This window comes from Stegastes partitus, unplaced genomic scaffold, assembly GCF_000690725.1.
Source record: "Stegastes partitus isolate 25-593 unplaced genomic scaffold, Stegastes_partitus-1.0.2 Scaffold312, whole genome shotgun sequence".
NCBI lineage: Eukaryota > Metazoa > Chordata > Actinopteri > Pomacentridae > Stegastes > Stegastes partitus.
This window is the reverse complement of record NW_007578043.1, coordinates 86093-103157: the sequence shown is the minus strand read 5'-3', so window position 1 is coordinate 103157 and position 17065 is coordinate 86093. Positions and strand designations below refer to the sequence as shown.

Here is a 17065-nt window from a genome sequence, read left to right as displayed (position 1 = left end):
ACAGTGAATGCACAGTCCTGACAGTGAAGCACAGAGGTGACAGTGTGTTGATGTGAGGCTGCTTGTGTGCCAAAGGTTCTGGGAAGACATTTATCAATGGCACCTAGGATGCATATAGTAAAATGTGTGTGGGGTTGGGCTGTGCTTGCATCAGAGTGGATCTTAACTGTTAGTTTTTACTCTCGCATCAGCACAAATAACCCACTGTTTAGCTTTGTAATAGTGCAGTTAATTTAAGGTGACGTTTTGAATCTCTACTGTTGTATACTGTAAACTGATAATTGCAACAGTGTGTAACAGTGAACAGCTGACAAAAAGAGCATTTATACACCAAGGCTGTCTCGTACCAAAGGCAGAGACGACAAAAAAAATGCATCGTTCAAGTATAAAATTAACCTTCAGGGTCATTAATCTCACAGCAAAGGCTGTATTTTTAGTGACGGATTCTATTTTCTAGACCATCACCTTGTAGCTAAATTGATAACAAGAGATGAGATGCAATCAGATCCATCAGAGTCGCCTCAGCAGGTGACAGTGATTGATCGATTACATCGTAGCCTCGACTCACGGTTATTAATCTGAGCAGCGGGGGCCGAAAACATATTGTTCTAAAAGGAAGTGCTCAGTGACTATTTTGTTTATGTATTTTCTGGAGATTTTATATGCAATTTGCAGTAATTAATATGCTAATTATGAAGTGATTATTGTACATGTCCTCGTGGCCCTTACATATACGAGTTAGATGAAACACCCAAACCAGGTATTCTGGGTTTCTCCAGTCAGAGGAGTCAAGTGCAATTCCTCCCACTCTGTTTTTTTTTCTCTCTTCACACTGTAAAGTTGATTTAATGGGCTCCATATCAGTTCCTGTCTGTAAGAGACTTTTCATTTGGGAGTCACGCAGTTATTACTGAATTGTTTGGACAGCACCGAGCTAATCTTTCAAGACATCTCCTTTTCATTTCTCAGGCTGTCATTTTGGGACATGATCTAAGCAGTGCGCTGCTGGGATCCGACGACAAGTTTGTGTTTCATAAGCCAGGCACAGTTTTTTTTTTTATCAATTGTGGGACCAAAAAATAATACAAAGCTAATTAAGTAATTGCCGTCCACATTGTAGTATTTTATATAAAAACAAAGCAGCTCTTTTGTTTCAGGAAACTGCGCTTTAATTGAGCGCACTGGGCTTTAAGCAGCGTTTGATTGCATTGTATGGAGGAAGTTACGCCGTCCCCTGGAACTCACACGTTTCCTTTCACAATTTATGTCTTCCCCACCTAATTAGCAGGCTACCGTGTGAGCTAAACTACACAGGAGATGCTGGCAGAGTTTCAGTCTGTGGGGTCTTTGTTCGGCGCTGTTGGCTTATGTGAATTTATCAACTTTGTTTCATTAAAATAAGGCTCAGGAGAAATCTGACTAATCAGAGGCTAAAAGCTACTAAAACCTGTCCGGCTTTGAAATCTAATTCGACCATTTCTTAAGCGTTTGACTTTATATTACATTATAATCCAGCGGGGAGGTTTTGGGAGCTACTTGAAAATTACTTTAGAATGTACTAAAAGTAATGCGGTAATTTTTAAAAAGTTACAGAAGACTTTTCCTTTTTTTTCCCCTCATTTCAGCCTTGGAGGATGAATTAGACTTTGCCCTCGGAAAACAAACTCCTGCCTTTCTCAGGAAATGTGTCTGCTACATTCGCAAGATCTCCAACTTCGACCGCTTCGCCAAACTCCCCGAGATGGCCCGCTACATGGACATCGTGGTGAGCGGCGACCGCGTCATGCGCAACCAGGAAGCTTACGAACGCCTCCTGAAGGTTCGGGACGAGTTCATCCCCACGGTGGTGGCCGCCTCCAACCTCCGCGTCTACTCGTCCGTCACCCACTGCGACATGAAGCTGGGCTACTCCCAAGAAGTGGAGAGTCACTACGTGGAAGGCCTGTGCAAGCAGTTCTACGAGGACATGGTGGATATCATCCAGGCCACGGTCCAGCAGAACTTTGACACGGAGACCGACCCGCTGTACGACGAGATCCTGCAGCACCTGTCCCTGTGTAAAAACTACGCAGCCCTCTACGAGTACAAGGCCGAGACGCTGGATTACGTGCAAGAGTATCTCATGCCGTCTAAGGGAAGCAGGATGAGCCCTCTAGTGGTGTACGGAGGACCCTGCACCGGAAAGACGTTGCTGCTGTCTGAGGTGGCCAAAGAGGTGAGACGTGCAAGCTGAGAATATTTAAAAAATTATCTTTCTCCTTTTTGTGTCATCTCTGTCCCCCTCTTTCTCGCTCGCTCTGCCTCTCAGCATGTTCACGCTTGCTTTAGTCTGTCCGTCTGATCTGAGCATGTGTCCATCTTTGTACGGCAGAGTATGAGGGGGCGTGCAACTGTTCATCTCTTCTCATCAAACGCTTGCTTGACCATCTGTGCGTCTGCCAAGAGTCGGTCCATTGCCATGCACACATCTCTAATATCCTGCGAAGCCAACGCAAGTGTGTGTGTGTGTCGGTCCACATCTGTGTACGACTTTGTAGCCGTGCCGTTCTCAGTTATGCGTTAACATTTGCGGTGATTTTGCCTACATTAGTTTTTTAATGGATGCACATGTGTGTGTGTGTGTGTAGGTTTACGTTTGTGCACATGTACGCTATTCTGTATCTCGCGTGCCATCTGGCTGCCCGGCTACATTAGGATCACACTGTAGCCAAGATCACACAGCAGACACCCACATATCTACCCCGCCTGTCCAACCTTTGTAATAAGTGTCACAGTAATGCACACATTCATTGTGAGCGCCATTCATACTACCCAATTTCAGCTTGTAGCAGCTGTGTAAAATGTTAGAGTAACAGCAACAAAACAGATCAAAGTCTAAACTTCCGTGGTTAAAATGACCAGATAAAGGTTTGAAAGTAAAAATTCAGCAATGAGAGTTGAGATTAAATGTTTTTTTATTGTGTTTTGTTCCCCCACAGCTAGTCAGTCTCCCAGCTTGACTGCTCCGACTGTCAATCACACACAAAGTTAGTTCTTCCTGAAGGGGGCGGGGACAACATCGGTATTTAAACACCCATTTAGAACAGCCTCGAAAACCAGGAGTCCTACTATTGTAGTGAAGTGAACCAGTTTTACAATATTTCATGCTGAAAAATGGAGACACACGACACTTTGATTAAAGTGCAACAATAAGGGACCTTTAAGTAAAAAAAGGGGGTCACTATAAGGTCTGTGGCTTCAGGGTAGCAACTCCAAATGTACATACGCACAATCAGAGCAGAGGGAGGGTGAGACGAAGTGCAAGAACGGTGAGGTAAAAATAGCAAGGGAAGTATTAGTAATAAAAACTCTGTGATTTCGAGTTATTTTGTTTGACCGAATATTTCCAGCTGATACCGCTACTGCACTGCTTCATGATGTGTCTGTTTTCCATTAGGTTTCTGAAAGCCTCAGCATTTTTGCACGTTGTCGTCATTGTGGATGTTTTCAAAGCTTCTTTGTAACACGATGAAAGTCACACTGTTTCCTCAAGTGAAACACGTTTTTCTGCTTTCTTGGCATCAGTTTTGTCAATTCAAACTAAGCAGAAATGTTCTTTTATGGTTTGATTCAATATTTTCACGTTCAGGTTACTTACAAGCACACATAAGCTACTTCATTCTATTGTACTGATACATGTATAAGTGGGCTGCCCAGTTCACATGTGTTTTGTCGGTTATAGTTGTCGTGTCCATCTCATCATTTAGTAACAGGTCTTAAAACACTTAATCGTGAATGCCTACTGCAGAAGTTTTTAAGTCTTCTCACAACCATATTGTCTTGTGTATGTATCTCCAGCCATTAAGTATTAACAGTAAGTTCAAATGAAAAAAATAACAGCTTGAATTCCTTTGTGCCCATTGTGCTTGAAGGAGAAAGGGATTCTATTAGATTAAAGCCAGACTAAAGGAGACCGACAATAGACAGAAGAGTTCTGGGACCACTGCGCTGCTCCTCAAGTCCAGTGGGTGTGATTCACACCTGGCCTGTTTGGTTTGATTCATCTGAACCCTGGAGCATTTTGGTCTCAATTTTGAGCTCAGAAAATATGGCTCTCTGTCTTCCTCCAAGTAGCTGGGGTTTGTTTGTAGTGTTTCTTAGTATCTACAGCAAAGAAAACCTGGATGCTTTAAGATTATGGCAAAAAAATAAAAAATCAGTACGCATGCTTACACCTTCTACACCTTTGCAATAAGCTTAAAACGTTTCTTAACAGATTGCATTTCCAAAACCAAAGATTTTCTTACAAGTGATTCTGCACACCTTAGCAAAAGAGAAGAAAATAATAAAGTGGCAAAGACAAAGATAATGTCAAAGGGAATTACACAGACGTTTCATTTTGAGCTTTGATATCGCAGTTCTTCTCAGGTCACTGTGTTAAACCAGAAGCCTTAGGCCTCAATACAGTTTGTGTGAGAACATAAAGCGGGCTTTCATATCATCAGCCAAACCACACACGGTTGCAGAATATGAATAAATGCATCAGATGATAAATTAAATAGTTGTTAAAGAGATTGTTACAGCATACTATAAAGCAGTGGTTCATAACAATGCAATGACTGCTTTGGCACAGTTCAAGAATATTGCCAGTACAGAGTCTAAGGAGACTCTGCTGAATTTTGGGCCCATGATAATAGCTGGCATTTACCATGTGCAAGAATCAGGTTAATTAGGTCATGCAGACTTTCTTTTGTGGCTGATTGTAATAGTGGAAATTAGGCTTATGCATAGTTATGTTGTAGGTATATTAGAGGTCATATGGAACGCCACTTATGGTGACATTTCAATTTACTGTGACATTCAGTTAACAGACAAGACTTATCGAAATCAAGTAGGATGATTTTTTTTTTTTAAATGGTTTAACTTTTATGAATTCAGTCACCACATTCATTCTGTCCACAAAAACTGAACAACACAGCTACAAACACATGTAAAACATACATTTAAAATCGTTAATACTGACCAATTCTGTGTCTCTCTTTTTTCTCTCCCCCTTTCTCAATCATACTCAAAGCTAAATGTGTCGTAGGCATTATCTGTGTTTCTCTACAAGTGTCAAATAGCATCTTAATTCCTCCCGAATGTCATCTGGGGCATATTATGAATTCATGAATGAAATCAAAACATCAATGAATCCTCAATCATTCACAGAATATTTCTCGTGATTTGAAAAAAAGAAAATGTGTATTCATGACTTTGAAAATGATGGCTTAAAAAAATCAACATTATAAATACGATATTCTAATACTATACTATATATATATACTGTCACGAGGTAAAATGTATTAAACCTCTCTCTCTTGCTGTGGTAATGAGCTCTGCCTCTTACTGTTAGAATAACAACTAATTAGGGTTTCTGCTCTACTTTTAGAGCTTTGATTCTTCCAATTGTTTGCCTGTGGTACATTTAATCAGTAAACAGAAACAAATGTCTAAAATATCCTAAGATGATTCACAGTTTATATACCTGTTTTTTTTTTTTAAAGAAACTTTCTGTTAAATAATCCTGTCCTACATGTAGTAACAGTCACCTCTCGATGCTGTTTTTCAGGCCTACACATGGCTGCAGAAAGAGATGGGCCCTGAAACTGACCCAGTGGTCGTTGTTCGTTTTATTGGCTCCAGCCAGCTCTCCACAGACCTACGAACCCTCCTCCAGAGCATCTGTGAACAGATTGCAATAAACTACCGCTGCCTGATTCACTTTTTGCCTAACAAGATTCAGGAGATGAGGGAGCTCCTGATCAACCTCCTAGGGGAATCTTCATTCCACAGGCCCCTGGTCATCGTCCTGGATGCCCTGGAGCAGCTCTCAGATGCCGATGAAGCTCGCAAGCTGTGGTGGCTCCCCATACACCTGCCTCGAACAGTCCGCATTGTAGTATCAACGTTGCCCAATAAACATGGCATCTTGCAGAAGCTCCGCCACCTCATCCATGATGAGGGGTATTATGTGGAATTAATCCAGAGAGACCGCAAAGTCTGCAGCCAAACATTAAAACAGCAGTTGCTGGGGGTGAAGAGAAAGGTCACCTCAGGCCAACAGATCTATGTCAATGAGGCACTTGCCAAGTGTACATTGCCAATGTTTGTCAACCTCATCTACAGAGAAGTAGTTCACTGGAGATCTCACAAAGATGTGGACGACAGGTCGCTCTGTTCTACAGTGCATGAAAGCATAGAGCAACTGTTCTATTCTGTGGAGAACAAATTGGGCCAACGATTTGTCTTCAGAGCATTAGGATATATCACCATGGCCAAGGCCGGGCTCACAGAGGTTGAGCTGGAAGACATCCTGTCCCTTGATAACATCGTTCTTGGTGATGTCATTGTGGCAACTTATCTCAAAAACCCATTGAGGATTTCCTATGACTTGGTTGCAAAGCTTAAAGAGGAGCTGGACGGCTATCTGGTGGAGCGTCAGGTGCGGAATGTCACCTTGATGGTCTGGGCCAACAGACACCTGCATCTCATTGCCCAGAAGCTGTACCTTAGTAATGAAGAGGATGTGCATCAAATGCACAGCCTCTTGGCTGAGTACTTCCTCGGGGCTTGGTCGGGAGGCAGGAAGAAAATCTTTACTTACGACAACAACCACTTCACTTCCCTGAACATTTCTCATCACAAAAACCCTCACCATCAGCAGTCCCATGAAAAAACATCTTCTGATAAGTACTCTTATGACAGACAGACTCCTGAACAACCTTGGGTGTTCCAGTGCAACCTTTTGGAGCCCGACATTTTCTTTGTCAATCACAGAAAGATGACGGAGCTGGTGTATCACCTTACCAGAAGCGGGCGCACAGATGACCTTATGTTTGGTGTCATCATGAACTTTAGTTGGCTCTACACAATGATCAAGATTGGCCAGTTTGACAAGGCTTTAACAGACATTGACCTAGCTTACAGCTACACCCAAGAAAAAGAACTGAAATTTCTGGCCACCACCCTCCGTAGCATCAAGGTAAAAGTGCTGAAGAACCCAGCATCGCTGTCTGCAGAGCTGCAGCAAAGGCTTTTGCCAGTTGTCACCTCACTTCCAAAGCTCAGACACCTCCTCCTGGAGTGTGACAAAGATGGCCCGAAGTACTGCTCTATTGTGCCTCTCCACTCATCTATGGACGTCACCTACAGTCCAGAAAGGCTTCCTCTGTGCTCCAGTTACATGCAGATTGTGGAGATCTTGCCCACTCTAGCCCCAAACATAGTCCTTGTAGCATTGGAGGATGGGTCTGTCAGCACCTGGGATGTAGAAAGCAGACAGCTTCTACGACAGATTGACACAGCCAGGTCTGTTGTGCTGGGAATCAGGCTAACCTCTGATGAGAAGTATCTGGTCGTGGCGACAACCAAAAATACATTGCTCATCTATGATAATCACAAGTCCTGCCTTTTATCTGAGGTTGAAATCAAGGGGTCCAAGCACAGTGGTGTCGCTGGTGGGGTTGCCTTCATCAATGGCTTTACTTTGTCTACCCATCACGCTTTGGCTTGGCTTGAAGCAAGTAAAGACGTCAATGTCATTGACCTCCTCTACGGCTGGCCTCTCTACCAGTTTCACTGCTGGTATGAGGTGACTTGTGTCCAGTGCTCGCCTGATGGAATGTATGCCTTTTGTGGCCAGTACCTCAACACTGCATCCGTCTTTCATCTCGGGAATGGTGACAAGTTGGCCACTGTGACGTCTGAGTTTTCCGGGGGGTTCGTCAAATCCATCCTTGTGCTGGACACCCTTAACCAAATGGTGATGATTGACAATGAAGGTAGTTTGTCAGTGTGGAACACCAAAGAGATCACCAACCCAAGACTGATGGAGGATTATGATTGTAGAGGGGATGACAGTGAAGTGGTGGGCATCGAGTTATCTGAAGACCAACGTTCCATTCTCATTTGCAAGGCCAGGAGTATTGAGGTTCTGGATACAAAAGTATGGAAAATGGTGGAGAAGTTTAAAGCCAAACGTAGTGAACGCTTTGTTGCAGCTGTTCTTTCCAAGAATGGACAAAGCATTGTGGCCTCCATGGAAAACACCTCTTCCATCTTTGTCTGGAGGAGGGACAGTGGACAGTGCATGGCTAGCCTGATTGAGATCTCAGGGGCTATTGTAAAACTTATCAAATCAGTCCACCACAATCTGCTGCTTTCCGTTGCCAGCAGTGGAGTTCTGTCTGTCTGGGACATTGATATCATCACCGCCATGTCCAACATTGACAAAACAGGCAAGAAGATTCAGACCTTGCAGCTGTCCGGCAGAGAGGACTACGTGTTTACCATGGATGGCTCAGAAGCTGTCCACAAGTGGAACTTTAGCACTGGATTTATTGAGACAGTTTTCAAGCACGAGGGCATAGTGGAGAACTGTGTCCTAACCTCCTCAGGGGATCTCATGGTGACTTCAGACGATAAGTCCAGTCAATACATTTGGCAAACCAACACCGGAGAAAACATCTTCCGCATCAATGGACAGAGAATATCACAGCTGCTAATCACCCACAACGACCAGTTTGTGGTGTCCCTCTGTGAGCAGAATGCTTCCAGAGTCTGGAGGCTTGCAACTGGGCACAAAGTGTGCAACATCTTAGTCACTCTACAGAATGCACTGATCACCACAGCCAACACGTTCCTGGTGGGAACATCCAAAAACAAGCTTCTTGCTGTTAGCCTTTGGTCGGGCAGCGTATCAAAGAAGTTTGTCTGTGATGATGGTATTACTATTGTCAACTTCAAGCTCATTCCTGACTGCCCTGACTGTGTGGTCTTCATTACATCCACAGAGACTGTCTTCATCTGGAGTGTGGCAGATGAGTCTGTTTGCAGACGTGTCCAGCTCCCAACCAACTTCCTCAAAAATCTAGAGGACTTCCAGATCTCTCCCAATGGGAAATTAGGAATTGTCTCCAAAGGCGATGAGAACATTAACGTCCTGGATCTTCACAGTGGGAAGCTGCGGCTTGTCCACGCTGCAGGTATAATCTGGCGTCAAAAATTATCAAGAGATGGCCGCTATCTTGTCTACGTCTGTTTCCGGAACTGTGACGAAGACGACGATGCTGGTGTTGTGTCCAATCTGATCGTGATGCGGCTTGCTGATGGTAAGAGCATCGGCACATGCTCACTTTACAAGACCCCAACCTTCCTGTCTCTTTCCCAACGAGCACTAAACATCATCATTGGCTTTGAGGATGGCAGCATCGGCACATACACGGTTGTGGATCGCGTGGATGCTGCCCTCAAGATAAAGATAGCCACCTCCAACAGCCGACAGATTGTCAACAACGCCTCGCAGAAGGTGCGGCCCAAGTGTGGCAACCATTCCTTTAAATCCGTTGCTGACTGCATTTGGAGGGAGTCAACAGAGGTGTTCTCCAGGGACAGCCCCATCAACGTGTCGGACTCTGGAGAAGGTGAGTCGACAACGCCTACAAAAAAGACTGAACTGCTGCAGTGATAGGTGGAGATCAAAGGAGTAGGAGGAGTTAGGGGAGGTGGGTGGACACAGGTGACAAAGCTTAGAATCTCTGGGGTCGCAGTTGATTCTTGTTTACAGCCACGTGATTCAGCTGCAGATGTCAGCCCTCTGGGTAGTTAATGGGCCGACCATTTTAACGCTGCACTCAAAATTATGTATTACTTACTTCCAACTTATGATACACTTTATGTTTGTTTTACACATGAAGACTGTTAGAAAAATACTGTTTTTGAAAAGAAGAAAAATGTCAATTCCGTGAAGTATTAGTTTGCCATTATGTGTCCTTTTGCATTTGAAGAACAAAGTTATTATTCAAATGTCTCGGTCAAACATTTTCAAAGCCATTCCAGTGATCTTAGCCACTTTCATTGTACACTGTCTTTATTTTCATTGTGCACATTAAGCCATAATGTTGTTCTTAAAAGAGTATATTTATGTTTGTATTTACATCAGGCCGTACTGTACAAAAAGGAAGAACTATGAACATATGTACATATCTCTTTTTGGCTGCTGCAATTTGTGCAACTCCTTAAAAATGTTATGTTGTGCTTAATGCAATCAAAGTGAGTGCCTGGAATTTAAAATGTTCTTTATGTGCAGATTACAAGATTTATGAAAATGCAGGGAATTTGTAAACACAGTATACGCACCGTTACATAATACTTGCATTGACGTTAAATCTAGACGATCAGTGTAGTGAAATCCAGTCGACAACAACGAGAGATAGATGGATGGCATTGCTCTTTGTAATGACAGTTGTAGTAATTTCTCGGAACAGTTTACGCAAACTTGATGTGAATTTACCTGCAGTTCCGTCGATTTGCGCCCTGTTCCGTTTTAAGGGAAACACCACTATTGAGCATACAGTGTAGCATAGCACCATACACATTCACGCCTTAACCAGTGTTCTTGCTTTAGGTTTAGTGGAGTTCCTTCAAATGTTCCAGTATAAAAGGACAGAGTGATTTAGCCCAATGTTTGAAACAACCTTGGCCATGTGAATATATTTAGAAGTTTAGCCAGTAGGTGGAAGCACTTTATGAGTGGTTTGTGAGAAATTATTAGATTTATTTATATGAAACATTGTAGAAATTGTTAAGAGTGATCTAGATTTGTCTTAAAACTTGGATTGGGTCTGCTTACAGAAACACACGGGCCATCCAGGTACTTGCAGGCTACAGCTGACTCACTTGAAATGCTACAGTCTCTTTATATATACTTGGTATTGGGGGGGGGGAAAAAAAAAAAGAGGATGCCGTAATTTTTGCAATTTGCATCGGAGATGAGAAATTTGGGAAACTGTGGGATTAAATAAGGGTCAGGAAGATTGTGATGAACTGCTGTTATTGTCAGCAACCACGATGTTAAAAAAAATGAAATATTTGTGTCATGTTGCACAAGTACACATATGATAATATCATACATAACCAAGTACTAGGAACAACATACAGTACAGTTAAGACTACAGACTCAATTTTCGCCTCCCTACACTCATATTTTGAGTGTATTTCATTTGGCAAAAATGAGACAAAACACAGAATGAACAATAATAGAAATGAATCTAGCTTCGTTTATTATGTATAATATCGTAATTGTGAATTCTTTTGGCTGCCATCATGACGTAGTGAAACGCTAATATCGTGACGTCTCTACTTCAGAGCTTGTGTTTGTCACCTTTTGCAAAACAGTGAAAAAACTTTGCCCGAGATCTTTAAGACTGGGAATGTGCGGGAAAAAAACTGTCGAACAATTTGACTGCTTTTGCGAATACGTGAGCACAGATTCGAAGCAGAAGTTGCATTTTAAATGTACTTTTTTTTTTACATTTACTTGCACTTTCTGCCTCATTGTTCAATTCTTTGTCACACAAGCATTACTTTCTTGTTCTCATTTTTCAGCGTTTTCGTACACATTCGCAAAGATTAATGTCTCAGGCTGGGTTTTTTCCCGAAAAAAGGTAGTATACCACCATAGGTTTCCAATTTTTTCCTACACTATTTCACAGGCTGTTGATCTTTTTGACCCTTATTTGAGTCTGCAGAAACTGATAACAGCATGACAGGCTGAAATTAAAACCGCTGACAATCTAAAAGAACATTTAGGAGTCTATGAGGTTGTACCTTGCAGGTGCCGTGATAGCTTTTAAAAGCATGTCTGTAATAACCCAAAACTTAATTTATTTTTTCGACAGTCTTTAACTCCGATGAGTCAAATCATCTGCCAGGCATGATTGAAACAAACGAACAAAAAAAAAAACACTTTCACTTTTACATATACTTTTTAAGGGCTATTCCATCTTATTGTATGTTTACTAGTTTTGAACAGTTGAGGTAATGGCCCTTGGATAATTTCACAACCGGGTAGCAGCACCAAGCTTTAAAACACTTTATTTCCCTCCGAACTCAAGAGTTTCTAAATTGAAAAAAAGTTTAAAAAATAAAAATAAAAAAAATTCTATCATGTAATTGCCAAAGTCCCAATTATAGTTTGTGTTTCATTTTGTCTCATTGGTTTTTGAGGCTTGTACTGTAATTATATTGTTACCAAAATTGTTTCAGTGTTGGACTGTGATTATGTTTATGATAGAGAAAATGTGCTATCTTTGCTATAAAAAAAAGGAGAAAAAAAAAGTTTGAAAAAGAGTCCTCTTCTAAAATATATTGGAATGCCAGTTTAAGAGTATATTTGAATGTGTCCATATGGAAGCCAGTAAATGGTATTATTGTATGTTAAGTAACTTGAATGACTTTTAATAACTTACATGTTTGCAACTCATAGTTGACATACTGGTAATGAATGTTTCTATGGTATTCTTTGTATCGTCAGGACTGACTTACCTGTTTAGAGATTTATATTTTCATAAATGTTGTACTTACATTTTGTTACAGAGTTGTTTAACTGGAAAATTCAAACAGAAAAGAAACTTATGTCTGAAGCAATATGAAACTAGTGTGTATGCATTGTTTGTATGAAACATTTTAATGTAATAAAATGGTTCACTTTTTGCCTCCACTCTGCTGCGAGTCATTACAGCGCTCCGTTTTCACTGACAACAACTGAGGTCTAATTGGCTACAATCAACTCAGTCCTGAAGTACTGCTGGCTGTAAGTTAAGCTGCAGAGCATGCTGTGAAACAGGTAATTCATGAAGTTTGTTTTTTCTTGTTCTCACCGACAGCGCTGACAAACACACACACACACACACACACACGGATCGGAGATGTAAAAGGATTTGATAGGCCAGTAATTGCTTGATGCCGAACAGCGGACAAGCGTGGTGAATATTTTTCCAACGCTGGCTGACATTGTCATTATAATTAGCATGTGCAGCTTACCTATTCTACGCCACACACACACACACAAATAGACACACACACAAACTTGCAAAGTAAACACATCCAGGATCAAACTGTGATTGGCCAATAAAACCCTGTTGCTTTGGGCTACCATTTTAATTTCCCAGCGGTGTCACTCTAAGCCAATCTGTCTGTGTGCATGCGTGCGTGTATATGTGTGTGTGTGTGTGTGTGTCCTGTCTCCACGGCAACATCAGGTCGGCGGGCTTGGCCACGCCTCTCATTGTGATGATGGTGAGCTCATGTCTGTTGGCTGTTGGGGCTGCTTCCAGTCCTTAGGACAACAAGGGCTTGACTATCGCTAGCACATTCCACCTGCAGCGCCGCACAGGCGTATAATTACACCGCTTGTTTGTCGAACAGGAGGTCTCCACAGGTCAAACAGTGCGTTCCTGTGTGTGTCCTACTGTAGGTGCGCTATGACATTGCCTCTTATTTACCCAACCCCAAAATAGCCACCTTCTTTGTCAGCAGCATTTTGCTCTATAAGCCCTCCTTTTGTCATCCTTGTATTTTTTTTTGCCTCCACTGTAACCTGTATTTTCCGCGATGGGGAAGCCTGTGAGTCACTGCTTCTCCTCCCCCCACCTCCCGCCGCCTCCTCCTCCTCCTCTCTACTCTCTGGCAGTCCAGATAAACCAGCCACCGCTAAACACTTTAACCTTACTGGCAGCTGAAATTAAACCCAGCTCGGTATCAGCTTTGAAAAACATCCTCCGGTTGTTTGAGTAGCCCGTGTTTGACTAACTAAAAGCCTTTCTCCAAATATGGCGTGTTTGCAGAGGGAAATCCCGCCAATTTTGGGTACATTTAGTCTGCGAGTTGTGATGATGAATCCCATCGATGAAACTCAGCCACTTATTCTTTCCCCCCACGTTTTCCCCCAAATGCATCGACGCCAGACCTCGGTTAGGAAAATATACCTACCAACAAGCCCTGACCTAATTCCTCTGAAGCGTGCTGGGAGGAGAGACGCTGTCATGTGAAGGCTCTCCGCTCCGAGTCCGTTGCTCTACTTTGATTTCAGGTGAGCAGTAGGAGATGGGAAATGTTTGCTTGTGATAGGTTAAAGAGATTAGAGCGGCCACTCTGTGCTGCTGCTGCTGCTGCTGCTTTTGGGGATTTTATTTGTGAGAACCGGAGGAGGAGGACGGAATGATACCCAGTGACAGCTAGTAGACACAAAACAAAAGAGCCTTCACAGAATCCACCTATTGTGTTTAATTTTTCTTCCATGACTACAGAATTCTTCTAGCAGAGGGTGCTTTCCTTTTTCATGTAGATTAACCCAATTTTAAAGGGCGACACTTGTCCAGCAATGACTCAGTTCATTCCGTAGTCCATGAGCATTTCTGTCGACTGATGCGTCACTGCCGAAGCCCAACAATGAGGACATTCAGCAATGTTTGACATCGGATCAAAGGTATTACTTTTGGTATGAAAGGCTTTCTGAAACTACAGAAGTGACTGACAATAGAGTTTAAACTTTAGAAGAAGAAAAAAAGGTCAAAACCACAAAGTCATTTGTCTCCAAAGCCAATTCTAGACCTTGGAAACAATCTAACCGCAATATCCATTTAGTAGTGTTGCTGAGTGGCTCGTAAATGAGGTGGAATTGTTTTTCCACAGAGTCTGTTTTATTTGGATCAAACACCAGCAATAGTGTGTTGCCTCTGTTTTGCTCTCATTCACACCAATCAGCTACAATACTAAAACCACCTGCCTAGTGCCATGTAGGTCCCCGTCGTATTGACAAAACAGCTCTCAACCATTGGGGTGTAGATGCAGGACCTCTTGGGGGTGTCCTATGAGGTCTGGCACCAAAAGTTTTGGGCTTGTTCCAGTACATCACCACAGATGCTCGATCAGATTGGGATCTGGGAAGTTTGGAGGTCAGGGCAACACCTTGGGCTGTTTCTAAGCAGTTCTTGAGTTGTGGTGGGGCACATTGTAGCGCCGTGGTGGGGCTGATTGTCAGGAACTAAGGTTTCCAAGTAGAAAATGCATTTTAATTAGATGATCAAGGCCATTAGTTTTACTTGTCAGTGGTTTTAATGTTGTGGCTGATTGGTATAATCTCAAAAAAGGGCGTTAAACCTGATTGGGTCAACATTTGGACGTGATGCTGTCTGATGCATGAATTGAATCGTATGGCAAACCTATGGCAAGAAAGTACTCAATAAGTAAAAAACAAAAACGTAAGTAGTATATATACAGAGTTCATATATAGTATATAATATATATATGCGGATGGATGGATGGATGGATGGATGGATGGATGGATGGATGGATGGATGGATGGATGGATGGATGGATGGACGGACGTCTCCTTCAATGTCCAAAAGAAGTCTTCACCCATGGACATGAATTATATTATCAATCCTCTCTCTGCACAAAGTCAAATAGGTATATTTCCCAAATAGCTTTAAAGCATTTATTTATAACTTTTAGGAATTGACACTCCTTTGTGTCAAAGTTTCATTCATCACAAGAAAAAAAAAAAAAAAGGAGGAAGCAGTGGAGTGGAAAGTGATGGAAAGCATTTATGCGGCACCACTGGCCGTGTCTTTGAATATGTCTGCGAGGGTTCCATTTCGCATCTGATGTGTCACATTGTTGTCATGTTTTATGTCTTAGCCAGAATGTTAGACGCCATCCTGTCAACCGGAGCCAGAGCGGTGAAAAACATCTCTAGTCTGGTTTCAATGACATTCCGAGCGCTTTTCTTTTCCAAAAAAACCCACGAAAGCAACTGAAAAAACGTACACCTTCATACTTGCATGCATTAAAAACAACCGTACAGCTGTGTGCACCAATTTAACCAGAGCGCTGCATGAGACGGTGTTATTTTACAGTTAGGAAAGAATGCAAATGGAATTTTAGCTCTTTTCCTTCTTCATTTACATCAATGTTTTGAACTTCTTTGTGTTGCAGCTCCAAATACATTTCAAATACTGGTCGGGATTTTTGTTTTTGACCCATACAGCACTGCACTTGTGTATCTGTAAACACTAAACCGGTTTTTCAGTTGCGTGTCAGCCTCAGGGAGGTAATTTGTCCGTCAAGTCATGGTGATCAGTCCACTCTCTACACTGTGAGGAATAATACACTCATTAATTTAATATCCTGTCACTTAAATAAAGCTGCTTCTGCACAATACAGCCAATCAAAAATGTGGGTTTTTGTTTGAAGAATTTTCCCCTTTGCATGACTCTTGAAAACAAATGGTTAAAACTGCGTTATATAACACTATATTATCATGTCACTGTGGGAGAAATTGTACTCTTAAGTGCAAGTTTTAGGTCAGACTTGCACCAAGAACTTAAAGTATCTCCTCATTTTTCTTCCTTCTCTGGAATGATGCCAGATTTTGTTAAGTGGAGAGCAAGTGCTAAGGGGGTTATTTCACTCTAATCGCATCTAAGTCATATGATCAGCCATGGTAACTGTGAAGAGGCAGGTCAGGTTAAGCTGCGTCAAGCTGGGCAGGTTAGTGGGTCACGACAGGAAGTCACCTATTTTAACTCCTCGTGTAAAAGACATTGGTGTAGTGTTAAATATCAGTGTGGGTAATTAAAAATAAGGTAGGGATTAATAATGAACAGAAATCGCCAATATAAATTTAAAGCAGTTAAAAAAACAAAAACAAAGCTTAATCGATTTGGTTCTCTTTTCAAGTTATGGTTGCATAAAGCACACTATAAATGTAAATATTGGTGTATATAATATAACACTATGTCATTTTAAAATTATGTTAAAATTGTTATATTAACGTTAATGTTAATAACAAAGCAATTGTGTTTAAAATGAATGAACATCAATAAATTCTGGGAAAATGAAGCCATTTTTGATAACAAAACGATGAACTAAATATGAAAATAGTGCTATTTATGTAGCACATTTAAAACACAAGACCATGAGACATAGTGTTTTCCAGTGAAGTAACAAGACTGACTTTATAAATGTTCAATTTTAAATATTAAGACAATAAAGTATCATTTACGAATTAAAATGGTCAAAGCAGTAAAAGTATTAGGGGGCTAAAACCGTAGTATTTTGTTTATTATACAAATTTAAGCAATGTGAAGCATGAGCCCCAATAATGTTATCTTTCATTTACATAAAAATAAAATAACCAACTCAGTCAGACTTTGCCGTGAGAACATCAGTTTTATTGTGAAGGGGTTAACAGGAAGCAGCC

General features: G+C 41.7%; 1 protein-coding gene across 1 annotated transcript in view; it reads left to right on the top strand.

Moving 5' to 3' along the window:
• The window catches only part of nwd2 (NACHT and WD repeat domain containing 2), a 52261-nt gene extending 42774 nt beyond the window's left edge, over positions 1 to 9487 (top strand). The window contains exons 6-7 of the mRNA XM_008283443.1: positions 1626 to 2215; positions 5591 to 9487. Of these exons, the coding sequence (XP_008281665.1) occupies positions 1626 to 2215; positions 5591 to 9487 (4487 nt within the window). The remainder of the gene's footprint in view (positions 1 to 1625; positions 2216 to 5590) is intronic.
• The last annotated feature ends 7578 nt before the right edge of the window (positions 9488 to 17065 follow it).